Source organism: Montipora foliosa, chromosome 13, assembly GCF_036669935.1.
Source record: "Montipora foliosa isolate CH-2021 chromosome 13, ASM3666993v2, whole genome shotgun sequence".
Taxonomy (NCBI): domain Eukaryota; kingdom Metazoa; phylum Cnidaria; class Anthozoa; order Scleractinia; family Acroporidae; genus Montipora; species Montipora foliosa.
Genome location: NC_090881.1, coordinates 2,311,918 through 2,339,417, shown reverse-complemented (window position 1 = coordinate 2,339,417; position 27,500 = coordinate 2,311,918). Strand labels below are relative to the sequence as shown.

General features: G+C 37.4%; 1 protein-coding gene and 1 long non-coding RNA gene across 2 annotated transcripts; one reads left to right on the top strand and one right to left on the bottom strand.

Annotated features, from left to right (window-relative positions):
* Positions 1 to 1,021: 1,021 nt before the first annotated feature.
* Positions 1,022 to 24,433, top strand: LOC137983861 (uncharacterized). The gene is made up of 5 exons (XR_011119025.1): positions 1,022 to 1,426; positions 2,432 to 2,562; positions 19,327 to 19,353; positions 19,444 to 19,473; positions 22,743 to 24,433. It is a non-coding gene; the product is annotated as an uncharacterized lncRNA (long non-coding RNA).
* On the bottom strand, positions 2,559 to 6,565 carry LOC137983384 (uncharacterized). Its single transcript, XM_068830597.1, has 6 exons — positions 6,255 to 6,565; positions 5,652 to 5,985; positions 5,184 to 5,453; positions 4,349 to 4,550; positions 3,858 to 4,086; positions 2,559 to 3,770 (listed from the first exon to the last, which is right to left on the bottom strand). Exons 1-6 carry the CDS (start codon positions 6,563 to 6,565, stop codon positions 3,635 to 3,637), a joined length of 1,482 nt encoding a protein of 493 aa, XP_068686698.1. The 3' UTR covers positions 2,559 to 3,634.
* Positions 24,434 to 27,500: the final 3,067 nt, after the last annotated feature.

The following is a 27,500-nucleotide window of genomic DNA, read 5'->3' as shown; positions in this document are numbered from 1 at the left end:
ATAGTGTTACCAACGTTCGAAAAAGCATAATTTAAGGTAAACGGGCGTACCTGATTTTCTCGAGTAAATGATATCTACGGTAAATAGTTTTTGTGCCATCGTGTTTTTTCTTGCTTTAGCTTTCCAACAAGATCAAATTCAACTTTCTAGCCGAAAATTGACGGGATATAAACTTTTACAAACGGCTTCAAAGTTTTCACGGGAATTTTTTCCGCAAAATGGAGTTAAATAGAGGCACAGTGCTTTACAGAACGATTTCAAACGCCAAATAGATGGCACACTTTCAAAATTTGTCTCATTTAAAAGTATGGGAAATGTACAGTCTGTATGTGTTAAAATCGGGCAGATTAAAAACAATTTGTTCCCGGCATTCGCTAAGAAGTCTATCATAATTTTTGAAGCAATCAACATTCAAATTATGGTGCTGTAGGGACGTGTTACTATCCCTTGTCAGAATGATAACTGAAAAACGAAACAAAGTTTGGCCAAAGCTTAATAATATTTGTACAGTAGACAGTTTTGCAATTTCTATGATGTATAATGTATTGCTTTTTGTCTTCGGCAAAAGTTTGAAGACACGAACGAAGTTTCCTGTACTGTTAAGTTAATAGTGTTACCAACGTTCGAAAAAGCTTAATTTAAGGTAAACGGGCGTACCTGATTTTCTCGAGTAAATGATATCTACGGTAAATAGTTTTTAAGTAATCGTGTTTTGCCTTGCTTTAGCTTTCCAATAAGATCAAATTCAACTTTCTAGCCGAAAATTGAGGGGATAGAAACTTTCACAAAAGGTCTCAAAGATTTCACCCGAATTTTTTCCGCAAAATGGAGTTAAATACATGCACTGCTTTACTAACCTGTGATCAGGCCCATTTTTAGCTTCGCCCATATGTTCTCTTATGTCGTCGCTCGCTAAAATTGGGCCTGACCAAAAGTCTCTCAAGAATTCCAGACGGTCGGCCAAGTTTTTGCCGACCAAACTCGTGATCTGATTGGCTGTTAAAACGCCGGAAGTGAAAGCGTCACTGTGATTACGCGCATCTCTCGCGAAGTCCTCTAGACTGACTGCCATTAGCGTACGAAGAAATTTTCTGCCTTTTTTTCTTACAATGACATGGACGGTGTAACTTGATTTTATTTGTATAAATGGAGATATGTCATCTGAAACATCTTATAGCTTGTCCAGAATCGGCCTTGAATCTCTGGAGAGTCTTAATTAAGAGCGAAATTAGCGATTCGGTTGGCAAGCTCTGTGGCCTTTCGGTCGAACGCACTTTACCGCTTCCCTGTTGTTTTAAAAACCAAATAGCGAAAGAAAGGCCGAGAAAGAGATGAACTGGTTCTTTCAAATGGCACTGGAAGTGCATTGGTTTCCTGGATCAGACAAAGGACGTGTATATCAACAGGAGGAGATGTTAAAAAAATCGTAAGTTTCATGAAGTTTACAGTCATGGTTTTATTCTGTTTATTCACATGGTTTGTTTGTACACGTTGGCTTCTACGGCAATAAGTCAAGATTGCTTCACAATATTTCTATTTGAGTTTACTCAAAACTCACATTCGAGAGATCAAAGTGGAAAGTTTCAGGAAAGACCAATTGTACAAAAGTACACGAATCCATTTGAATTTGTTCATTCGTATTCCTCTATCCAACAACTTATAATAACCTGCTTCAACCGCGCGCAATCCTGTGAATGCACTGCAAATATCAACCGAAAAAAATCACTAAGGAAATCATAAGATTTGTGTTTTTGGGCATTACCGTATTTCTCCTTAGAGCTCTATTCCTTAATTTATTGCCTAACACCCAAACGCCAAAATGCTTAAACTTTTCCTTATTTCAATTTAAATTTCCGTGCTCAATCAATCCGTTCTCGCATTCGTGTTCAAAATCACTTAAACATAGCATTGTTGAAAGTAGTTTGGTATCTAGTTTGGTAGTTTGGTAGATATAGGCATATTTTTATCCTCCAAAAAATTTTCATCTGTTCGGAATTCCCAGCTGAAAGGCTAGTGATCCGAAAATTATAGGGATCAAAACGTACTGTTTCGAAAATTTGAGCCAGAAAAAAGGCTCCCGAGAATTCTAGGCGACCCTTTTAGAGTAAAAATTCGTTAAAAATGGGCAATTAACCATTTTTTAGATGTTCGAAAATCCTAGGACAGGCAGGCGAGCAAGACATTTTACAACAAATGTTCCAAAAATTCTAGATCTCTAATTGTCTTCCGAACAGATGTTTTCCCAAAATTAACGTTGGGTGCCCTGTATATTTATATATAGTAATAAACTGACTGTGACCTATCTAATAATGAGCGGACCATATTTCTTCAGAATGGGGGTGTTATGAATAAATTAAAGTAACTTCCTCTATGTGTCAATTTTAGCACTTCAATTTAATTTCTCTGAGGTTTTTCATATATTCCCTTCCAGGTGTGAAAGTGACCATGTGCCCACTTAAAGAAATCCCTGAAGTCAATGTCCACAACGTTTTCCTTCATGTTCTTAAAAGAATGATACCCACATCTTCCTGGTGTATAATGGAAAACTTGTGCATTGATGAGGTCAGTCAGTATAATATTGACAGCCTGTTGGGGGTCTTTTGTGCCATGATGACCAGATTTCTTTTTTTGGTGAAGGTCATCACGGATGCTGTCCATGATCTCTTCAAGAGTTTCAAGGGATCGCGCAGCTCTCTGTGCAGACTTTTTAGTGATATTTCCAAGCAAGGATTTGAGGACCATTTTTAATGAAAAATTGAGATGCTCCATCTCAAGGTCAAGGGGCTTGTTCCCTCCCTTGCTTCCGTCACTGTTAAAAAACCTGTTAGTTAGAAGGCGGAGTGCTTCTTCTTTTGAAAGAAGAGCAAATATCTTTGCAAAAAAAATGCAACAACATGTATGCGTATTTAGTGTGCTTGTAAGTATATTCTATCAAAAGAGCAAACTTAAAACATCTCAAAAGCCTTCCAGCATCGCCTTCCCTAACTGCATCATTTAAATTAAGAAAAAAAAAACCCAATTGGAGTCTGCTGTTATGATAATTATAGACAAAATCTCTTTTTCCCTCAGTGGTTCTTTCATCAGTTGATAGTGGTAATAATTGTTCACACCCATGTTGTGTAGCTTCATGCCTGTAAAATATAAATTATTTCAAGCATCGAAATTATTATTTTGTATCAAGCATTGAATTTTTTGTCTCTGTTGTCTTAAAAATAAAAAATGTTAAGGAAAGGAATTTTATAATAGAATGATTTTCTTTGCGTCTGTGGTTAAAGTCAATGCAAAGTATTTTACAGTTATTGCAAAAAGTTTCTCATTTAGGTTGATTCTGGTTAAACAAAAACACTGTTAACCCTTTCAGCCCCGTGGGGTTCCCCATTGACGAGTAAAATCGTCTGGCGTTAGACAGAGTAAAATCTATAAGTGGCACTATTGGGAGTTAAAGGGTTAATGAGGACATAGTTTTTGAGTGAATCTAGCTTTTGTTAACCCTTTCAGCCCCGTGGGGTTCCCCATTGACGAGTAAAATCGTCTGGAATTAGAGTAAAATCTATAAGTGGCACTATTGGGAGTTAAAGGGTTAACTGTGCCATTAAAGCTGACCCTTTATTATTCAGCCTGTTTGCAGCTACTTTTACCTCTTTCTTGTGGAATCTGTAGTAAACACAAACTGGCAGTTCTCATGGTAGCATTTGTAGTAGCCAAACTTGTCCCTATCTATGTCACCTCCATCATCAACATGTAGTGTTGGGTGACTGGTTATTTCATGCCTAAATAATTTGTACATGGTTGTTAGATATGCATTGTTTTCAATCCCCATCACTTCTGATACAGTACATTTACAGGCTGGTCAATACCTCCTCCTAGAGGAATGCAATGGGAAGTCAGATGGGCAGCCAGGAAATCTGCAGTGAAACCCTTCCCGGAAGGCATTGTCAAGCTCCACCACATGATCTGTAAATGGCTGTGTGGATGTTTGCAGTGCATTACAAAGGAACTGGTAGCATTCCTTGTGAAGCCAGTCGCGTTTTCTGTCCAAGTCCCAATGACATGCATCATGTGGTATTGGACGTTTCATTGGAGTTCCTGAAAATATATTTATTTAGAAATATTCTTCAATGTTGAACCACCTCCTGTTTCTTCGGTATTGCACATACTTTTACCACAATGGTCAGTTTGTTTCAGTCAGTACTGACAGTGAGTTGTGAGACTCTTGGTTATTGCAAGATAGATAGATCAAAGATCTAGTAACTCATAGATAATCTTTATATTATGTTTTTATTTCCAGTGATGTATTAAATAATCATTATTATTGTTGGTGTTTATCAAATGAGAGTTTTGTTCTTACCTTCTGTGTCATCCATTCCTGAAAATTCCATCCACCTAGCCAGAACGTGGGCTTCTGTTTCGCGTTCAAAGAACTCTGTGTAGGAATTGTAGTCTTTCTCTGGTCCCTTTCTTGCATTTGTTTTACAACTGCGATTCATTGACGCATAACTTGTTCCCAATTCTGCAGCTGACGATTCTTTAACAAAAATCTTGAAACAGACCTTTGTTCAGAAAAAAAATTGCTCTTAGATTTAAAAGGGAAAGAACTGGCTTGGTTTCTGTGATTGAGTATCTCACTTTAGATAGGTGACTTTCCTGTGGCAAGACATAATATTTTTAGTCTGTCAGAATTGCTGATTCCCTTTTTTGCTTTTGGAGGTGTATCAACAATCACTTTTAGTGTTTTTGTTGTTGTTGTTGTTGCCCCGAAAATTGAAGTAACTTTCTTATGAGACCAAGTGTATGACTGTCTTATATTGACGTTTATGTTACATTTTTCTTCGAATTCATCAATAATTTGCAAAGAAATCATTTGCAACAAATAATCTGCATTGTATTAATTTAGCTAGAAGTCCCCCTCTGTGTTAAACCTCCAGAGGCTTAATGGAAGATTACCGGGTAACAGTTAAGAAAGAATTTGTTGCTACAAGTGTAAATATTTTTTTAAAAATTAGTTTTTATTACATATTCACACTTAATGTAAGGTTGGTAAAACATGTGCAAAAGAACCATTCATCATTTATTGTTAAAATAGGGATATTGGGGAACGGGGGAGAGGGCCTTAATAAATTTCATGTTCCTGAAAGGGCTTATTACAACAGATGGGGACTTAATGGTTATTATGGTGTTCTTACGTTGTAAAGGTTTTTCTTCAAATGCCAGTCTCCAAATGTAGGCTCTAGTCCCTCCAGGCGGTCAATTTGTGAGTCTGCTGTCACGTTTGCCCACTGCGCATTTCTAGCGCGCTCCTCAGTGAGTTGGTCCCCATCAAAAATGATCTTCTCCAAAATCACCTCTTCACCATCAATTTCCACAGCAGGAACATATAATCGTTGAGCATTTTCAAGGATCTGTGTCATTTTGGCAGCTTTATTAGAATTTAAAAATTCTAACCCCAAACAAACCTGAAACCAAATGAAATGGACACTTGCAGTCTACAAGAATTTTCATTGTTTCCTACTCATGGCTTTTTTTATTCTGGCGTTAAGGCACAGAATCTCAAGTCCCTTGCTGACTTTTTTATGGTTATGGGGCTTTTGTTTTTCGAATCACGATTGCCAACAGAAGACGGTTTAAAAAGTGGATGCATATCTTACGTTTACCTTCTCTGACTTCTCTGTCATTTTTTTTGAATAAATGTGTGGGATGTGATACACTGTTGACTTTTGAAAGATCGAATAGGCGGAAAGGTATCTGCTCAGTATTCTTGGAATAATGTACATCAGATCAGTGATGGTTTCCTCTTGCACCGACGCTGTAGGTAGTATTTTCTCCATGGATAGGCCATCTAAACTTTTTTGAGGCCGGTTACCCTCTGTTGCAACTGCCACACGATCCTTAACAGCATACTCATGGAACCAGTGCAATGACTGATTTTTTTGCTCCAGGGTTTGAACATGGGCAACCGTCGAGAGATCGAGATTGTCTCCGACAAGTCTACAAGCGAAAAATGACAAGTAAGCTTACCATTTGTAGCAAGTTGTGTAAACAGCAAAAAGAGAGGATTAGTAATACCCCTCCACTCACACATATATAATAAGATGGTAAAGAGGAGGAATTAAAAATATAGTCTTCCTCAATCATCATTTAAAAGCTGGTTTTTTGTATGGAACATTTAAGGGAATTGTGCTGGATTAGGCCAATGATCAGTTAGTATTGTTTTATAAAATTATCGTTCCCTCTGATGCCTCTATCTGGGCACTTACCTATACCGAGGTGGGGTAACGTCATCCAGATCCTTTATAGCAGTTACGATGTCATCAACTTCGCACATGTTGTGGTCATCTAAAGGAAGCAACTTCTGACATCCGTGAAAAGTGTCTTCTTTGAAAGATGCACATCCCTCAACTGTTTCATTTGAAAACAGAACGGTTGAAATATCCATCTCGGAGTCTTTCGGTGAGGGTAAACTCTTCAAGTACTCTTTGAGGAGATTTCGTTTCTTCGCCAGTGATAAAATTTCGTTTTTCCAAATGCATACTTTCTGGTCGAATGACTTGGATACTTCTTCAAGCATATTTCTTGTGGTTTCTTTGTTGCTGCACAGCCCTTGCTTTTGAAATAGGTTAATGATTTCACCCTTGCAGCCACCGACGCACAGGAGGACATTGTTGCGATATACAAAGTTCGAGCGTGGAATCCAGGTGTTTAGAAATGACGAAATGATGAGTGCTTCTTTTTCCTTCAAATAATTGACTTTGCTCTTCCTGGAAGATCTTGTTATCACAGTATAGAGAAGAGGCATGGTTTCCTTAGCTTCGTTCGTAAGTGTTCAGTGGAGTACTCGGGCAGCTTTTTCGGATTCTCATATTTGAATATAGTATTTTTCTTGGCTTTGTATTCTTTCATTTCCGTCTTCAGTTCTTGTGCAAATGCTTCTGCCAAGTGTGGTCGTAAGGTAGGCAGTTTTAGAGCTGCATGGGCTGCCGCTTTGTACTCTTTCAGGCAGAGGTTTTTGACAAGGGTGGCTTCTTCACACCTGCATTCATGTTCAATTACACGATTTGATGAACCGTAGGCTACAAAGATCTAAGAAAATACCAAGTTTTCGTCAAAAACGATTTATGAAAGTATGAAATAGTGTATTTAAGTGTCATAAGAAATGTCAACCATTTTCGTATACCGTGTACAGTTTGAGTGAAATGGATAAGCCCACTCTACACTAGCACAAAGATCTTGCACGGCCCTCTGAATCTCGCTACCGTACCTACTCCAAATATTGGTACCGTGCCACGATTTTGGAGTGCCGTGCCAGATGCACGTTTGGGAAGCCCAAAGGGGAAACACTTGTACACATCAAACAAAAAAACAAAAAGTGTGGCAACGATCGAGGGCTAAGGGTTTTTGAAGTCTACTCCGCTTTCTATTACTGTTTCGCGTCTTGATCGTGACCAGCTCCCAGACCTGATGGCTTACAGTGTAATATGTATCAGCTGGAGCTCAGTGTGCAATTTGAGTTCTGTTCAAGCCTGGATTTTTTCAGGCTCCTTAGCACTTGAACTGCCAGTCATTTAGCCGTACATTCTCAATCAGAAGCTGCAATTGTGTATTGCATGTTATCAGAGGTGTTGATATCCTATGCATTTATAATTAGTGAAACATTAGTCAATCTTGTAATCCATTGCAGAAAGCTCACCTTAACAATTGGGACATTTCTTTCTTCCTGGCACTCGGGTAAAGACATCATGTTGCAAATTTCATCTACAATACCAGTAGGTGTATTGAATAGGCATTTTTTTGAGCGCGCATTATCTCGATGTGACTTCTCCACCAGCGATGTTTTGAGGCGTTTTTTAGCTGGTGTTGAACCCGTTGGCGATCCAAGGAGAAGGGGCCTTTTCTCGTCAGCCACGCAACAGCTGCTTGTTTCCGCCCCATTGTTTAACCCATTTACGATTTCAAAGTATGTCTTGTGACAGTTTGAAATTTTACGCGCGCATTTCTTACACAGAGACTTCTCCTTCAGACGAGATTGGGTCACTGAAATTCCAGTCTCCTCAAGAAGTGATACAATTTGAACTGGGCCACCTTCGCCAATAATTTCTTTTCTCGTCGTGTGTTTGTAAAGAGGAACTGAAGAAGACTTGGCGCCGCCTCTTACACCCAAGCTTTCTTTACACGCTGCACAGCAACTCGCGGCCATGGTCAGTCTCTATTGTGTGGAGTTATGTGATCCGTTTTCCTTTGCCGCCAAATTTCAAATTCCCGCCAAAAAGGCATTCCCTCCGGTCTCTGTATTTTCGTTGAACACTTAACTTGTCAGTTTCCAGATTCAATGCCAGGAGATTTCGAGTCCTCCCTTGCCGATGCGCTTTAATTATTTGGTATTCAAACATTGAAGAACGAGCAGAGAGAGTGTTTGCAGAAATTAGTGGTAGAAAAGCGAGATGTTCTTGCAGTTCTTCCAACGGGTTATTGGAAGAGCATTATTTATCAACTAATCCCAAGAATGTTTGACAAGAAAAGTACTGTTTTAGTTGTCAGCCCTCTGGAGTCAATTCGCGACCAGCAGATAAGAAAGTTAAAGTTAAGGTTGGGATGCATGCAGTAGATTTGTCAGACGAAGAAGCACTTTCGAAAGCTACTCATACCGAATTGGTGTTCGGCAGTGCCGAGCAATGGCTCTCATCAAAAGGAAAAATTCAGAATATTGAAAACCCCGCCGCACTAGTAATAGACGAGGCTCACACCACTGAAACATGGTAAGCTGTAAGGTAAAGGAAAATATGGGCTCACTAGAAGGACAACAATTTTTTTCAATATTTCAGATTAAGTTGTGTTGGACGGCCTAAAAGGAAGAGGGAAAATATGACCACATCAAATATGTTCTGGTCCCCAGGAAACATTGGTGTGAAAACAAATTTAAAATGTTTCTCAATTTTGGGGCGTGGACAACGTTTTGCAGACGTGATGGTATTAGTTAATAATAATACTTTACCGCTAATGGCGAATGACTCAGCCAATACTTAAGTATTTAAGCCCTGACTAAGGCCTCATAAGAGACAGGAAGTGGCTGCCACTGACTTGTTGGAGTTAACAAAACCGTTTCTTAAATATTCTTAAATTTATGAAAATAAAGTACTTTTAAATTCAACAGGGGTATAGGGAAGAAAGGAAAAAATGCGTTCAGGGAAGCATTTGGACGCCTCAATGACATGCGATCATTTCTTGTGGAAGTTCCTGTCCTATGCATAACCACAACGGCTGATAGAGGAATGCGAAGACGGTTAATCAACTACCTATCAATGCGGAATCCTCATAAGGTGATCCTTAGTCCAAATAAGGACAATATTAGATTTTCTGTCAATCCAGCTGACAAAGAGTTGAATTGTCTGAATTGGATTGTGAAGATGCAGGAAAAAGAGAGGGAACATTGTCCATATGGCATTATCTTTTGTCAGACAGTGAATGACATTGCACTTGTACTAAGTTACCTTCTGACAAAACTTGGTCAAAATGCCTATGTTGGTGGAGAAACACCCATTGCTGAACGTTGTTTAATTGGTGTATATTATTCTATGACACCTCAAACACTCAAGGACAGAGTTAGGTCCTCTTTTGAAAGTGGTATTGGACGAGCACGAATCGTGATTGCTACCACATCACTGAGCATGGGGATTGACTTCCCCAGTGTTACTTACGTCATCCATTTTGGTCCTGCCAGAGATCTTGTAAGTCATTTGCAGGAGGCGGGACGCGCAGGCCGTGATGGTGTCACACAGGCACACAATATCGTTGTGTATCATGGAAAGCATAAAGCACTCTGTCACAAGGAAATGACCAAAGTGTTGGACTCTAAAGAGTGTGTCAGGAAAGCCCTTCTTTCCCCTTTTGGTGATGAAACCTGCGTCACACCTAGGCATAATTGTTGTAATTGGTGTCACAAAAACTGTGATTGTGGTGGTGATGGTCCATGCAGTGAACCACTTCCAGTTTTTGACAAACCCCCTGTTGAGGAAGCTTACACTGGCCCAATCAGAACTGTCACAGAGGAGGATAGGAACTACTTGCGAGCTGCACTTTTTGAACTGAAGTTAAGCCTGGGCCGGCAAACGAAAGTGTGTTTATTTGATAACAGTGGTGCAATCTCACATGGGTTTACAGACAAAGTAATTGAGGCCATAGTGGCCAACTGCAATAGGCTCTTCACTTCAAGAGATATCCTAGACTTGTTTTGTGTCATCTCCAAAATTGACTGTTATTGTCCTTGAAATCTTGCATGAATGTTTTGGAGACTATCAGCCTCTGGACTTTGAATATAAAGTTTCATCCATGACTGAGTCCATGATCAGCCCCTTGCTCATGCAAGACACAACTGTAGATATACCATTCGAAGAACTTTCTGATTGGCAAGACGACTTCCTTTAAGAACATAAGTGAGTAAATTAATTTAACCCTTCCCCACCTGAGAGCGAGACTTTTATATTTTACTCTGGCCGACACCAGACGATTTTACCAACCAACTGGGGGCACTTTAGGTGTGAATGGGTTAAGGTGAAGGAACAAAATGACCCCAAAATTGTCTCTATTACCCATGCAGCCAGTAGGTAGGAGCAAGGGCTGACCACTCAGAATGAGTTAGGAAAAGGAGAACAAGATGTTGAATGTGGTAGCTTCCAAAAACATGTACTCAATCCACCTGCCATTATGAGTAGGCTCCATTTTGTTGGATTCACACATCACTCACACTGATCAGATAAGTTCAATAAACAGCATGCTTTATGCACCTTGGCAGCCTTCAATAATAATTTGCTTCTAGAGTTGAGTTAACAGTGACAGTCTGGCTGCATGATTAAATGTGCCCATACTTTGAGTATATCCATAGTTAATAGAGGGGACTGGTTTTTTAAAGTTCGGGAAACATGAAAGGAGCAAACAAAGATGCCAAGATTTAGGTTGGAAAGTCCACGCCCGTGCACAGTGTTTTGTTTTGCGCTCATACACTATGCATGAATTACGTAACCAACACGTTTCTGTTGGTTAGTTCCTCTGTACGGAGTAAACAGCTATTTTGTTTGTGCACAGTCAAGGCCAAAAAAGAGAACAAAAACATGCAACAAATAAATTTTTAAGGTTTCATAACCATTCCCCACTATTAACTATGGTCTATCTGGTGTAGGTACATGCATTTGAAATGGTTCAAAATTGGCATTGAACAAATCGTCTTTATTATCGTTGTGTTGCACAATAACGGGTTATATAATGAGGAGTTGGCCAAAGAAGATAATCTTGAGAACACTGATTAACCTGCAATCAGGTTCGTTTCCTGCAGTGCATGTGATAAATGATGGGCGTGATGGAAGGTTATAAGATAAGGGGCACTTACAGGTTAGTAACCTTGAAACAGTGCAGTTTCTGATGAATACAAAACTTTGTTTGTACCATCACTTCCATGTTACTTGTCACGTTATGTGCAATATCATTGTTATGGAATGGAAAGTAATTCTAGTGAGAACCAATGGTAAACACATCAGAACATAACAAGAAACCGTGAAGTCAATATATTTTAATTAATGGTATTATGGCCTTCAACAGTAATTCCTTGACTGAATAGGTTTTCTGAATTATGTTTTAGTGCATTTATTACATTTGCCTGATAGTGACACATCCACGAAATATCCAGGGTCCAAACAACTACAGTCGATATCAATTTGTCCCAAGAGGTTGTTGAGCAGAATGAAACAAGTTTTAAATATGTTTCAAAAGTAAAGTGAAGCATCAACAATATATCACCTTCCGTTGTGCTAATTATCTGTTGGAAAATAAAATTCAGTGGATTTCCACCTTAAAATTAATCAGAAAGCATATTCTTTTGGTCTTGTCCCTTTCATTCCTGAACGCGGTGAAGTAAAATAGCAGATTTTATAATAAGAGCAGCCGTAACAACGAAATATTTCACGAAAATGTAAATAAAAGGTTTAGAAAAACTTTGCTTCAAGACTTGTGGTAGGTGCATTAACTTGAACCAAAAAGTTTCAAAACAGCTATCTTCCTTTAATTTGGTCTTAATGACCACTAACGTAAAACGGAATTTATCTGATATATGAGGAAGGTGAGATTTTAACACGGAATAAAACATGGCTTCCTTCAATCGACTCTGGAACGTTGGGAGTCAATGAAATGAGAAAACAACTAAAAAAATTACCAACAAAACTTAAAGTTACGTACCTTACTTCTCAGTTTGTCCACGCTTCAAAGATTGAAATTAGTAACGGCATTTAGCTATAGGTTATCTCAATTACAAAAATGTCAAGCTAAATACAATATTGCAAATTCAGCTGATTCAATTCGGAGGAAGAAGGACGACACCATCCTTTGGAGTTACATAGTCGAAAGGTTCATAAAGTAACATTCCCATGCTTGAAACGTGTACTTCTTAGATTGAAGCCAAAGCTGGAGGCAAATAATCTTCCCACGGTAAATAACTCTTGGTCAAAACAAAATGGCGTGCATCTTACTTGCATCCACAAGTACACGCAAGAATTCGTGAGTATTGTGTAACGGAAGTAAATTTGATTGGCCGATAAAGGACATGTCAATCAATCAAAAAAAGTGGGCGAAAGGAATTTCGAAGAGGAATTTGGTCAGGCTCTATTTTTCGTTTCGCCAACTCCACAACACGCGAAACTAAAATAGAGCCTAATCGCAGGTTACTCCTTTACAGAACGATTTCAAACGCCAAATAGATAGCACACTTTAAAAATTGGTCTCATTTAAAAGCATGGGAAATATACAGTCTGTATGTGTTAAAATCGGGCAGGTTAAAAACAATTTGTTCCCGGCATTCGCTAAGGAGTCTATGATAATTTTTAAAGCAGTCAACATACAAATTATGGTGTTGTAGGGACGTGTTACTATCCCTTGTCAGAATGATAACTGAAAAACGAAACAAAGTTTGGCAAAAGCTTAATAATATGTCTAAAGTAGACAGTTTTGCAATTTCTATGATGTATAATGTATTGCTTTTGTCTTCGGCAAAAGGTTGAAGACACGAACGAAGTTTCCTGTACTGTTAAGTTAATAGTGTTACCAACGTTCGAAAAAGCATAATTTAAGGTAAACGGGCGTACCTGATTTTCTGGAGTAAATGATATCTACGGTAAATAGTTTTTGTGTCATCGTGTTTTGTGTTGCTTTAGCTTTCTAGTAAGATCAAATTCAACTTTCTAGCCGAAAATTTAGGGGATATAAACCTTTACAAACGGCCTAAAAGATTTCACACGAATTTTTCCCGCAAAATGGAGTTAAAGACACGCACTGCTTTACAGAACGATTTCCAACGCCAAATAGATGACAGAGTTTCACAATTGCCCTCATTTAAAAGCATGGGATTTGTACAGTCGGTATGTGTTAAAATAGGGGAGATCAAAAACAATTTGTTCCCGGCATTCGCTAAGAAGTCTATGATAATTTTTGAAGCAGTCAACATGCAAATGATGGTGTTGTAGGGACGTGTTACTATCCCTTGTCAGAATGATAACTGAAAAACAAAAGAAAGTTTGGCCAAAGCTTAGTAATATCCTTAAAGTAGACAATTTTGAAATTGCTACGATGTATAATGTATTGCTTTTTTCTCTTCTGCAAAAGTTTGAGAACACGAACGAAGTTTCCTGTACTTTTTAAGTTAATAGTGTTACCAACGTTCGAAAAAGCATAATTTAAGGTGAACGGGCGTACCTGATTTTCTCGAGTAAATGATATCTACGGTAAATAGTTTTTGTGTAATCGTGTTTTGCCTTGCTTTAGCTTTTTAGTAAGATCAAATTAAACTTTCTAGCCGAAAATTGAGGGGATATAAACCTTTACAAACGGCCTCAAAGATTTCACCCGAATTTTTCCCGCAAAATGGAGTTAAATTCAGGCACTGCTTTACAGAAAAATTTCCAACGCCAAATAGATGGCAGACTTTCAAAATTGGTCTCATATAAAAGCATGGGAAATATACAGTCTGTATGTGTTAAATTGGGCAGATTAAAAACAATTTGTTCCCGGCATTCGCTAAGAAGTCTATGGTAATTTTTGAAGCAGTCATCATGCAAATTATGGTGTTGTAGGAACGTAGTACTATCCCTTGTAAGATTGATAACTGAAAAACGAAACAAAGTTTGGCCAAAGCTTAATCATATCTCTAAAGTAGACAGTTTTGCAGTTTCTATGATCTATAATGTATTTTTTTTTTGTCTTCGGCAAAAGTTTGAAGACACGAACGAAGTTTCCTGTACTGTTAAGTTAATAGTGTTACCAACGTTCAAAAAAGCATAATTTAAGGTGAACGCACGTGCCTGATTTTCTCGAGTGAATGATATCTACGGTAAATAGTTTTTGTGTAATCATGTTTTGCCTTGCCTTAGCTTTCCAATAACATCCAATTAAACTTTCTAGCCGAAAATTGAGGGTATGTAAACCTTTACAAACGGCCTCAAAGATTTTACAGGAATTTTTCCCCCAAAGTGGGGTTAAATACACGCACAGTGCTTTACAGAACGATTTCAAACGCCAAATAGATGGCACACTTTCAAAATTGGTCTTATTTAAAAGCATGGGAAATATACAGTCTGTATGTGTTAAAATCAGGCAGGTTAAAAACAATTTGTTCCCGGCATTCGCTAAGGAATCTATGATAATTTTTGAGGCAGTCAACATTCAAATTATGGTGTTGTAATACGTGTTACTATCGCTTGTCAGAATGATAACTGAAAAACGAAACAAAGTTTGGCCAAAGCTTAATAATATCTCGAAAATAAACAGTTTTGCAATTTCTATGATGTATAATGTATTGTTTGTTGTCTTCGGCAAAAGTTTGAAGACACGAACGAAGTTTCCTGTACTGTTAAGTTAATAGTGTTACCAACGTTCGAAAAAGCATAATTTAAGGTGAACGCGCGTACCTGATTTTCTCGAGTAAATGATACCTACGGTAAATAGTTTTTGTGTAATCGTGTTTTGCCTTGCTTTAGCTTTCCAATAAGATCAAATTCAACTTGGTAGCCCAAAATTGAGGTGATGTAAACCCTTACAAAGGGCCTCAAAGTTTTCACGGGAATTTTTTCCGCAAAATGGAGTTAAATACACGCACAGTGCTTTACAAAACGATTTCAAACGCCAAATAGATGGCACACTTTAAAAATTGGTCTCATTTAAAAGCATGGGGAATGTACAGTCTGTATGTGTTAAAATCGGGCAGATTGAAAGCAATTTGTTCCCGGCATTCGCTAAGACGTCTATGATAATTTTTGAAGCAGTCATCATGCAAATTATGGTGTTGTAGGAACGTAGTACTATCCCTTGTAAGAATGATAACTGAAAAACGAAACAAAGTTTGGCCAAAGCTTAATCATATCTCTAAAGTAGACAGTTTTGTAATTTCTACGATGTATAATGTATTCTTTTTCGTCTTCGGAAAAAGGTTGAAGACACGAACGAAGTTTCCTGTACTGTTAAGTTAATAGTGTTACCAACGTTCGAAAAAGCATAATTTAAGGTGAACGCGCGTACCTGATTTTCTCCAGTAAATGATACCTACGGTAAATAGTTTTTGTGTAATCGTGTTTTGCCTTGCTTTAGCTTTCCAATAAGATCAAATTCAACTTGGTAGCCCAAAATTGAGGTGATGTAAACCCTTACAAAGGGCCTCAAAGTTTTCACGGGAATTTTTTCCGCAAAATGGAGTTAAATACACGCACAGTGCTTTACAAAACGATTTCAAACGCCAAATAGATGGCACACTTTAAAAATTGGTCTCATTTAAAAGCATGGGGAATGTACAGTCTGTATGTGTTAAAATCGGGCAGATTGAAAGCAATTTGTTCCCGGCATTCGCTAAGACGTCTATGATAATTTTTGAAGCAGTCATCATGCAAATTATGGTGTTGTAGGAACGTAGTACTATCCCTTGTAAGAATGATAACTGAAAAACGAAACAAAGTTTGGCCAAAGCTTAATCATATCTCTAAAGTAGACAGTTTTGTAATTTCTACGATGTATAATGTATTCTTTTTCGTCTTCGGAAAAAGGTTGAAGACACGAACGAAGTTTCCTGTACTGTTAAGTTAATAGTGTTACCAACGTTCGAAAAAGCATAATTTAAGGTAAACGCGCGTACCTGATTTTCTCGAGTAAATGATATCTACGGTAAATAGTTTTTGTGTTATCGTGTTTTGCCTTGCTTTAGCTCTCCATTAAGATCAATAAAAACTTTCTAGCCGAAAATTGAGGGGATATAAACCTTTACAAAGGGCCTCAAAGATTTTACGCGAATTTTTCCCGCCAAATGGAGTTAAATACACGCGCTGCTTTACAGAACAATTTTTAACGCCAAATAGATGGAAGACTTTTAAAATTGGTCTCATTTAAAAGCATGGGAAATGTACAGTCTGTATGTGTTAAAATCGGGCAGATTAAAAACAATTTGTTCCCAGCATTCGCTAAAAAGTCTATGATAATTTTTGAAGCAGTCAAGATGCAAATTATGGTGTTGTAATACGTATTACTATCCCTTGTCAGAATGATGACTGAAAAACGAAACAAAGTTTGGCCAAAGCATAATAATATCTCTAAAGGAAACAGTTTTGCGATTTCTATGATGTATAATGTATTGTTTTTTGTCTTCGGCAATAGTTTCAAGACACGAACGAAGTTTTCTGTACTGTTAAGTTAATAGTGTTACGAACGTTCGAAAAAGCATAACTTTAGGTGAACGTGCGTACCTGAATTTCTCGAGTACATGATATCTGCGATAAATAGTTTTTGTGTAATCGTGTTTTGCCTTCCTTTAGCTTTCCAATAAGATCAAATTCAACTTTCTAGCCGAAAATTGAGGGGATATAAACCTTTACAAACGGCCTCAAAGATTTCACGCGAATTTTCCTCGCAAAATTGACCTAAATACACGCACTTCTTTACAGAACGATTTCCAACGCCAAATAGATGGCAGACTTTTAAAATTGGTGTCATTTAAAAGCATGGGTAATATACAGTCTGTATGTTTTAAAATCAGGCAGATTAAAAAAAAATTGTTTCCGGCATTCGCTAAGAAGTCTATGATAATTTTTGAAGCAGTCAACATGCAAATTATGGTGTTCTAGGGACGTATTACTATCCCATGTCAGAATGATAACTGAAAAACGAAACAAAGGTTGGCCAAAGCTTAATAATATCTCTAAAGTAAACAGTTTTGCGATTTCTAAGATGTATAATGTATTGTATTTTGTCTGCGGGAAAAGTTTGAAGACACGAACGAAGTTTTCTGTACTTTTAAGTTAATAGTGTTACCAACGTTCGAAAAAGCATAATTGAACGTGAACGCACGTACCTGTTTTTCTCGCGTGAATGATATCTACGGTAAATAGTTTTTGTGTAGTAGTGTTTTGCTTTGCGTTAGCTTTCCAATAAGAACAAATGCAACTTTCTAGCCGAAAAGTGAGGGGATATAAACTTTTACAAACGTTCTCAAAGATTTCACGCGAATTTTTCCCGTAAAATGGAGTTAAATACACGCACTGCTTTACAAAACGATTTCAAACGCCAAATAGATGGCAGACTTTTAAAATTGGTCTCATTTAAAAGCATGGGAAATATACAGTCTGTATGTGTTAAAATCGTTTAGAATAAAAAAATTTGTTCCCGGCATTTGCTAAGAAGTCTATGATAATTTTTGAAGCAGTCAACATGCAAATTATGGTGTTGTAGGGACGTATCACTATCCCTTGTCAGAATGATAACTGAAAAACGAAACAAAGTTTGGCCAAAGCATAATAATATCTCTAAAGTAAACAGTTGTGTAATTTTTATGATGTATAATATATTGTTTTTTGTCTGCGGCAAAAGTTTGAAGACAGGAACGAAGTTTCCTGTACTGTTAGGTTAATAGTGTTACCAACGTTCGAAAAAGCATAATTTAACGCGAACGCGCGTACGTGATTTTCATGGTTTCATGATTTCCATGGTGTTGTTGTATTAAAATCTTACACTGCATAGACTCTTCGTGTATTTAACAAGAGATTTTTTTTTTTCACTTTTGTACATAGTCGTTTCTGGAGATGGTTCGCCCGGTAAGTAAGCTTTAGTTATGCGGCCGTGACTCAATGCTTATTATTTTTGCTTAAGTTTCCTTTTCGTTTGATTTTGGTTTTGGTAAGGTATTGTTTAACTGGTCTTTCAGAGCAGATAAAATTGTTCATTTCCTAGATTATCATCCCTTCAAACTTGTCTGCTCAAACATAAGTTGATTAACAATTACGTCTTTAGAAACGCTGGTACTATATGATTTTCTGAGAGACCCCGTGATCTAAATGTAACATCGCATTATTATCTCCATTATATTACAGAGAACAAAAAGAGAAACTGAAGAAATGGCAAGTGCAATTTATATGACCGTTAAAAAAAAAACTAAAACTGCTCATTTTATGGATGATTCATTTTCTAGCTTAGTGGTCTATTCTGGCCCTGTTACAAATAAAACATGATCGCTTATTTTTGTATGTACTCGTTTCAGGATATAGTCCACTGGATAAGTGAGCTTTAGATGTGCTGCCTTGACTTTAACCTTATGGTGTTTAGTTAAATTTTTCTTTAGTTTGACTTTGGATTTGGCAAGGTATAGTTTAACTGGTCTTTAAAAAAAGTTAAGATCATTATTTCGGTGGCGCGGTGGCCTCATGGTTAGTGTGCTAGACTCCGCTTTGAGTGGTCCGGGTTTGGGTCGTAGCTGAGGACATTGTGCTGTGTTTTCCTTGGGAAGATACTTTACTCTCATGGTGCCTCTCTCCACCCAGGTGTATAAATGGGTACCCGCGTATTTAGTGCTAGGGGTAACCCTGCGATGGACTAGCATCCCATCCAGGGGGGAGTAGAAGTACTCCTAGTCGCTTCATGCTACAGTAACCGCAGATAAACGCCGGCCTGATGGGCCTTCTAGGCTCATAGCAGACTTTACCGTTGACCTTAAGATCATAAATTGCCACCACTTCTACATTCTTTTGTATTTATGTTAATTAGACCTACTGCCCTTGTTTTGAAAGAAATATTCTTCTGACATTTGCTGGTCGTAGCAAGGCTAGAAAGGCTTATTAGCATTAAAACAATAAAATATTTTATTTGGCAGCAATTGTGAAAGAGGTCTGAATAATCCTCCTGTCAAACTTGTTTGCTCAAGTGAAAGTGGATTGGACAATTAAGTCTCTAGAAATGCTATCGCTCTAGCGATGACAGAAATAACCCGGTATTTTCTGACAGGGCCCGTAATCTAAATTTTGCATCATTATCTCCGTTATTTTGCAGATGGCAGAAGGCGAAAGCTGAATAATGGCAAGTGTCTTTTCTATGAACATGATCAAATTACATTTTTGTCTCATTATCCTGTCATAACATCTCACGATTACGTCCATTATATTGCAGAAACAAGCAGCAACAGAGGAAAGAAAAAGAGTAAGCTTAATTCATTTGATTTTGTACATTTCATAATTTCACTGGATATGCTTTAGGTATAAAGTAGGGCCTATATGCCAAATCAAATTGTTGCTCAAAAAGCAGATACCTTTATCATTAGATTCATGAGTCTGGGAATCAGCTTTTTTCAGCAATCCCATAATTCATTTCATTTTGGGAGGGGTATTTGCATTAAAACAATAGTTATTAAGTTCACTGAAAGTCCCAAGAGTAAATAACTTGAATTGTTTCTATGAAAATATCCCCCTAAAACGTATTGCATTATGGAATGATGAAAATAGTCAATAGCCAATAAACATGATACAAATGAATACAACAAAAGACCAATTTTTCTTGCAATAAAATTGGCTCATATTTTTTTAAAAATAAGGCACTAATGCAGCAGTTGATGGAGCTTCACAATATTATTTCTTAGACTACCACACCTACTCCAGTTAATAAGTGATTGACAATGACGAAAACATCAAATTTAATATTAACATTTATGACACAAATAACGTAATCCAAAGTGTTGTTTTCTGAGCTGTCCGCACGATATCACAAAGATTAGTGACAAACATCCAGTGACAAAACTACCAGTAAACTGCGGAGACCCTTTCGTTCTGTGAGAAAAGAGCACAAAATTTTACCGTTCTCGATCACGGAGAAACATTCTTTGAAAACTATCTAACATTTTTAAAGAAAGGCAACTTGAGCAACGAAATGTGATTGTTAATGGATGAAAATTTGCAAGCAAGCGACCGAAACATTGCTTAAGACAACTATTTGATAACCTTTGAAAGAAAGTACCTGGCTGTGAGGTCCTCATTATGTAGTGGTACTTTGTTTAAATTTTTCAAGAGATAATGGTTGACTATTCAAACAACAGAGTTGGTTCTTTAATAGTTCTAGCACTTGTTGGATAAAACGTTATTTAGCCTAACTTGCATGCAACATAACTTTATGGCCCGCTATCCAGGTAATCAACACTGTCAAATGGAAGCATTGTAAAGTATAAAGAGACACAGTGGATGGTTTGCATAACTGTTGAGAATTCTCCCAACTTCCCCCGAGTGTTTTCAAAAATAATTCGACAAATGAAGGAAAATGCTTGTTTTTTACTTGACTGAAACAGGTTTTCTTGATACACGCTCATATTTCCTACCAGCCAATCAAAAGGCTTGTCTTACAATACATAACCAATCAAAATTTGTGCAAAGTCACAGCCGCGTTTCCATACTCTCATATTATCCTAATTAATATTTAAAAAAATTCATATGGCCTAGAAAATACCCGAAGTTGAAGGAAAAAAATGGGCTGAGTTTATTATTGAGTACGTTCTATGAGCACGCACTCAGTGAAATTTAATCACATAAGAGTTGTAAAGTGATGTCATAGAAACTAAATTTTTGCAATTATGGGCTTCATTAGGATACGTCTGAAAGGCCTGGTTCCCAAAAATTAGCATTATGGGGCAAATTGTCTCGCAGACACTAGTCCCGTTTTGCTCTGATATTTGACTCCATACAAATCCTTTTAAATTTGACTTGGTTCCTGACATGAACTGACTGAAATTTAGAAGTTACTAGCTTGTATGGAGTCATCAGAGAATAACTGGGCTAATATCTCAGACATTTCCCTTGAAATACTAAATTTTTGGTGAGGAGGCCCTGTGGATTTGTCTTGACTCTTATCGACAACGGGAAATTAGCAAATCAGATTGGGAGATTGCAAGCAATTGTGGTAAAACAATATGTAGTTACGTAAAACATAGCTACAAATTTCTCAAATGTGATTTTAGCATTAATAGGACAGCGTATTTGCACTGTAAGTGTGCCATTGTGCACACTGCAAGAGGGCAGTTGAATTTAAACAAGTTCCTTTTATGGCATCTCATAGACTGAGAAAGAATATTTCTTTTTCCTATTCACTTAATCTTTTTTGTTTGTTATACATACTATTAATTGGAAACAGGACTTCAAGTAATCCAATTCCTTGTGTTTTTATCACACTCGTGATGAAAGAAATTGGACTCCCATAGTGTGGTGGTGTGAACTTGTTAATCACTGGTATGATTACATACCAAATTTGAGTCCACTCAGTCCAGTTAACATCATTGATAACCTATGCCACCACTTTATTGGATGTTACAATTGTGACGGCTTTGGCCATATGGCCAAAGTCTGGCCAAGTGAGGAAGGAGGTAAGACTAAGTGTATCATGAAGTTGTTTTTACTCAACATATAAATATCAACCCGTTGATTCCTGGGGATTTGCCATTGACGAGTAGAATCGTCTGTTGTTAGACAGAGCAAAATACTAAGTAGGGTTGGTTCATGCCGGCTTGGGAGTTAAAGGATTAATGGGGACATTGTGATGAACCCACTCACTCCCACGGGTTCCCCATTGACAAATAAAATTGTGTGGCGTTGGACAGAGTAAAAAAAACTGGCGTTAGACAGAGTAAAATACTAAGTATGGCTGGTTCAGGCCTGCTTGGGCGTCAAAGGGTTAATCTTTACTTTTATTGTACTTTCATGTAAAAATGGAAAAATTACAGTGTTATCGCTGTAGGGGGTGGGGGCACAAAAAGTCTTTGTGTCCCACCCCCAGGCCCAGGCCTCAGCAGAAGGCAGCCAAACAACAAGGTATTAAGTTCAACATTTATGAAAATGAGATTATAAAATAAATAGAGTCCATAAACAGGTTTCACAACCGGAAAGTGTGTGTTGAACTGTCTTTCAACGAGAAAATACGCTCTATTGCTACAGTACTATACATAAATTGCTTTGGTGTGCACACCAATAAATACAATAAAACCTGGTCAGCAGTAATATCAGAGATCAGTTACTTTTGCCATCTATTCAGGAACATTTTCTAGATATTTTGATGGAAGTCAAGTAGTGATGTAGTTTAATTATCACCCAACTTCATAATCTCCTAATGTTGTTTTTTATCCTCTTGATAGAAATCCTAACAACAACCTTAAAAATGTTACTTGGGATAATACTACAAAATTAAATTTTGAATAATTTGTTTCCTCCTTTGACCTTGACTATATCACTTAAGGATATTACCTTGCGTCAATTACTGGTATTGCATTGGGTTTGCCTGATTGTCCAACTCAGTCATACGCAATACCATTCTGTGACATTAATGTACTCTTGCATCAAGTCCAATGTTGTCAAGTGTTACTTAAGTAATTTACAAACTTTTACTGTTGCAACTTCTAATGCATATTTTCTGGTATATATGTTTTCTCCCAACAGAAAAGCGAGATGAGCCCGGAAAGGGAAAAAATGTCTTTTATATCTATAATCAGTAACATCCTTCTGTTACTGATTATAAATATAAAAGGCTTATTATGTTAATATATTTTAACTGATATTAATTAAAATGTTTAAGGAGGCTCGAAATAGTTTCTCCTTTTTTCAAACAAATAGACTTATTCTGTCCTTAGATACAGTTGGGGTAATCATATGAAGGTGAAATTTGGCCAGGATATTAAGTACCCATCCTACAATTTCTCACATTTTCCTCCAAAATAACGTTATCATGGCAATGATATTAGGCATTTCTTTGAGCCTTAAAATCAACATATTATATTGTCTTTTTTGAAGAAAACGCGACAGTGAAAACAATCTCTGTAGGCCAGTTTTTCAGAGAAATAATTCGTTTTTTTAAACGTGTATCTAATTTTTTCGGAACTTTTTTTTTAATTTGAAAGACAAGTGTTTTGAATTAATGTAAGCTAACATGCAAAAAATGAAGAAAAATCACTGTACGGAAGCAGAGATATAAACAAGTAAAGATGCAAAATCAGCTGAAAACCCTTTCAAGCCTCCTTAATTTTGCACACTTCATTTAAGCCTGCTTTTTTCTTTTTTCAAGAGTCTGATTCTAATGGGTTTTTGATTACGCAAGGGTTAATAACATGTTTTCATATTGAGCTTAAAGGGGCAGTGTCACACTATTTTAATCAAACTTCAAAACACTAAAAGAAGTCCTTGGAGCAATGAAAACCACAAAATAATGCTGTGGTTTTGTTGCCAATGACCATTAAAGTGCACTGAAACTAATTGTTGTTCGAATTCGTGGCCAAGGAAAGAAGCGATAGAAATGAATTGAAACTTCAAAGAACTGGCCAGTTTTTTTCAAGTGTGGATACAGTGTTTTCAGAAAGACACCAAAAATTAAATACAATAGCTCTTTGTGCCATGAATACTGGTATATTTCATATCTTATCAGTAGGTTGTCAGAAATGCTGTACATGTGAGCTTAACTAGTTTTGATTTTTGCTCCCTTCTGTCCTAAAAACAGGAAATTAAATGTGAGTGCCTCGTAAGGTGATTCTCTTGTTTTGCACTGTAAATCTCCTTCCGCTCATATTATGCCATTAAAGTCTGCAACTTCTGTCTTAGTGAATACTTTAATCACTCTTGTAATTCCCTAATTAAGTGTAGATGACTAATATTACAATTGACAGACAAGGAAAACTAGCACAAAGTGTGTTATATAAAAACTTAACAAATCAAAAGTGGTTCAACGTTGTCTGTACCCTTACCAACAACTATATTAGTCATTGCAGTGGTCAAAATGTTGTGGACTTACGATGCCCAGCTGAGTGAGTCCAGAACTAATTTTGACCACTGTGATGACAAACATCATTGTCGATAAGAGTAGAGACAATGGTGGACCACTTTCAATTAGATTTTTACCACAATATTCAACTGCAAAGAAAGTCTTAATTTTAGAGTGTGACCAAAATCACGACACGAAGAGAAAGCAAGCGTTGTCTATAACTTTCTTACAATATGATTGGTTTATGTTCCAAAATGGGCTTTCCTGATTGGCTATTACATAGCATGATTAGCCAATCAGATTGCGAGATTACAAACAATTATGGTAGAAAACTTTACTGGTTGGTCAAGTTTCCAACATTTCTCACACAAGTAAGTAAAAGTAACTCAGAAAAATGGAGAGAACAAGCATATAAACTCATATGGTTTTTTCTCTATTTCCTGTTCATAATTGTAACCTCTATCTTGATCATTCTGCATATCACAGAAACCTCACGAAATAATTGTTAACTATTCGTTTTTACTGGCCTTTGATTGTTCTTTTTTTGTTTGTATCTGAAGAAAAATTAAAATTTATTGATGGGTGTGTTGATTAATTGGGAAAAAATTACTTAACAAGATAAAAGGATTAATTGTAAGAAGGAGCAAATCCTATATTTTTTGACATGTACATCCCAGGACCACCAGTAACTTGTCTGCATAATTAATGTGCTAGGCTGTGTGGAAATCCTGTTGCAAGCTACAGTACAGGGGCAACTAAAGGAACGATTTGCTAAAGTATCTGTTTGATAGGCCGTAAATCATCTAGGATTTTCTTTAGGGAATTGTCAAATAGAACTTTCATGATCTGAAAAAGTTAACACTTCTTGCTTTCTTTCGAGATTGATAAAAATGTGTGAGGAGTATCAAAATATACCAGCTACGAACTTTGAAAAGGTTCAATACGATACAATGAGATTTTCGTGAACTATACAAAAAATGGCCTCGTAAATTTGAAAACCTTCAAGCTCCCCTAGAATAACACAGAACAGAAAAGAAATTTATAACGTGGCCTAAAATGAACCTACAAAGCTTTAAAAGTACTTTGAAGAACTTAGAAGAGTGTTAAAAGCACTTGAGAGAAAGCCATCTCTGGGTGCCCCTGACAGTAGACATCATTACATCCATAACGGATGAGTACTGCTGTCAAGGGAATTAAGCAATTCAGCAGCATTTAGTCTGGGAAACGAAATAAAAACTAGCCAATTCTACTGTAAAGTTAACCTGACTATGCGAGCCTGCTATAAATTGCGGTGTTGGACAAAACACTGACCCTCAGTCCATGGACTACCCAAATGGACTACCCTATAAATACTATTTCAAATGAGTACTGTTTGTCTATATGTACAATGTAAGCAACATTTCAAACAGTGCTCATCCTAAGGCCAAACACCCATTTTAAACAGTGTTGATCAACAGTATTTAAGTCTAAGCAGCCATTTTAAAAAGGTCAACTTTCAGTGATATTATTGTTGTGATGGCCGATTACATCATTGACAGTACCATGCGCACGAAAATAAACAAGGTACGTGCAATGAAAGCGTAATTAATTTTTATAATGAATTCACTTCTTTCAATAGCACTCATTGGAAATGTCAGTTTTAAGGGTTAGTCCATTTTAGGGTAGTCCATGAACTGGGGGTCAGTGTTTTGTCCACAACCATAAATTTCCGGTTTTCCTTCCACTTCGCGGATATATGTTCAAAGCAGTTCATCGTCAGGAATAACTTGCCTACAATGTGTAAAACTAGGAAGTAAATGTATCATCATCGTCAGTCTCCTTAGCCTAAGGTGGTCGCAGATACATTCTCAGTTACCATGACCTTCTGATAGCTTCGATGATCGTAAAGCTCCGTCCATTTTGTTGTCTTAATCGAACTATGGAAGCTCGTGCTCAGGCTGCGATCTCGTCTGCAATTCAAGCTGGAGAGGACTATGTAGGAGTATGTAAATTATGGGATTAGCAACTGTTATCCACAGTCAGAAAGAGCACACAGTTTGGCGTTAATCAGGCTAATTTTGATTGAGATACAGCCATTTAAATACATGCAAATTTACAAAGAAATGTTTCAAATGAAGCTATGATCCTCGCAGTCATGAACGCAAGCGGACGCAGCGTACGGATGGCCATACATTTCTTTGTAAATTTTGACATTTGTAAATAGCTGCATTTCGCTTAATATTGCGTCCATTGTCACCATACCTGAGAATTTTGTAAAGCTTGGTGTGCTGACATTCTGACTTTTAATACGGATCAATAGTAGTAGTAGTATAATTTGCAGACTCGAACCTTCTCCCCCTGGATCAGGCAACAAAGATGAGGATATAATAACCTGGGAACAAAGTGCCATTTGCGTCGTGACGTCATTCATTTTTATCACAACAAACGCCTGGGCCCGGTTCCTCGAAAGCCGATTAACTTAATCCAGGATTAGCGTAAACTTTTGTTTCACGTTTTCAACTTTTTGGTGAAAGTTTCTTTTCCTTATTTTTGTTTTTCAAGATTGACGTCTTCTCATGTAAAGTTCCGCAGAAAATCTGGGGTGTCTGGAAAACCCGAATAGCGAATAGCGAATAGTCGCGAATAGCGAACAGCGAATAGTCGCGAATAGCGATTAGTACGAACAGTGCGAATAGTGGCGAATAGTGACGAATAGTCGCGAATAGTGACGAATAGTCTTCAATAGTCACCGCCTTATGCTGAACAATCTCCTAATCAAAGCAAATAATATGCTCACCTGTCGTCGAAAGAGAGTTTCAAGCATGCTTTTACAAACACTCTAAAGAAGAACAAACGTCATTTGAAACGCAAAAATATAAATCACTATCATTAATACATCAAGCTCATGATCATCTCCTCGCACAGTGGCGCCCGAACATAAATTTTAGATACTCACATTTCATCATCCTCATCTGTGCTGTCCGATCCGGCGAGACACGTTCTGTAAAAAGGAATAAAATAACAATGTGAGGCAGGTGATTTGTGATTAAAGAGACAAACGAGCTACTCTGATAACCGTTGCGTTAATTAATTATCCAAATAAGCAACAGGATTTCAGTGCATTTATTACCTTTTCTTCTCAGGGCTCAAGCTGTCCTTCGCCGACACATCTCTGCTTTTTTAGCGGGAAAATCCCATCCAACGTTGCTGCGCGGTTGACCAGGAAGTACTGGGTACCAAATTTTCGTCATTTCGTCACAACCCCCCCCCCCCCCCCCTTATTTGCCACTATTTGTAACTGTTCGTCACTATTCGTGACTATTCATCATTATTAAATTCTCAACCTCGGATAATGCATTTCGCGTGCTCTGATTGGTTCACTCAATCTCGGTTATCAGCTCATATACCTTGGTTTGACCTTATATGGTAAATGATTGCGTTAAGCGTTGCTAAACTAAAAAATGTTT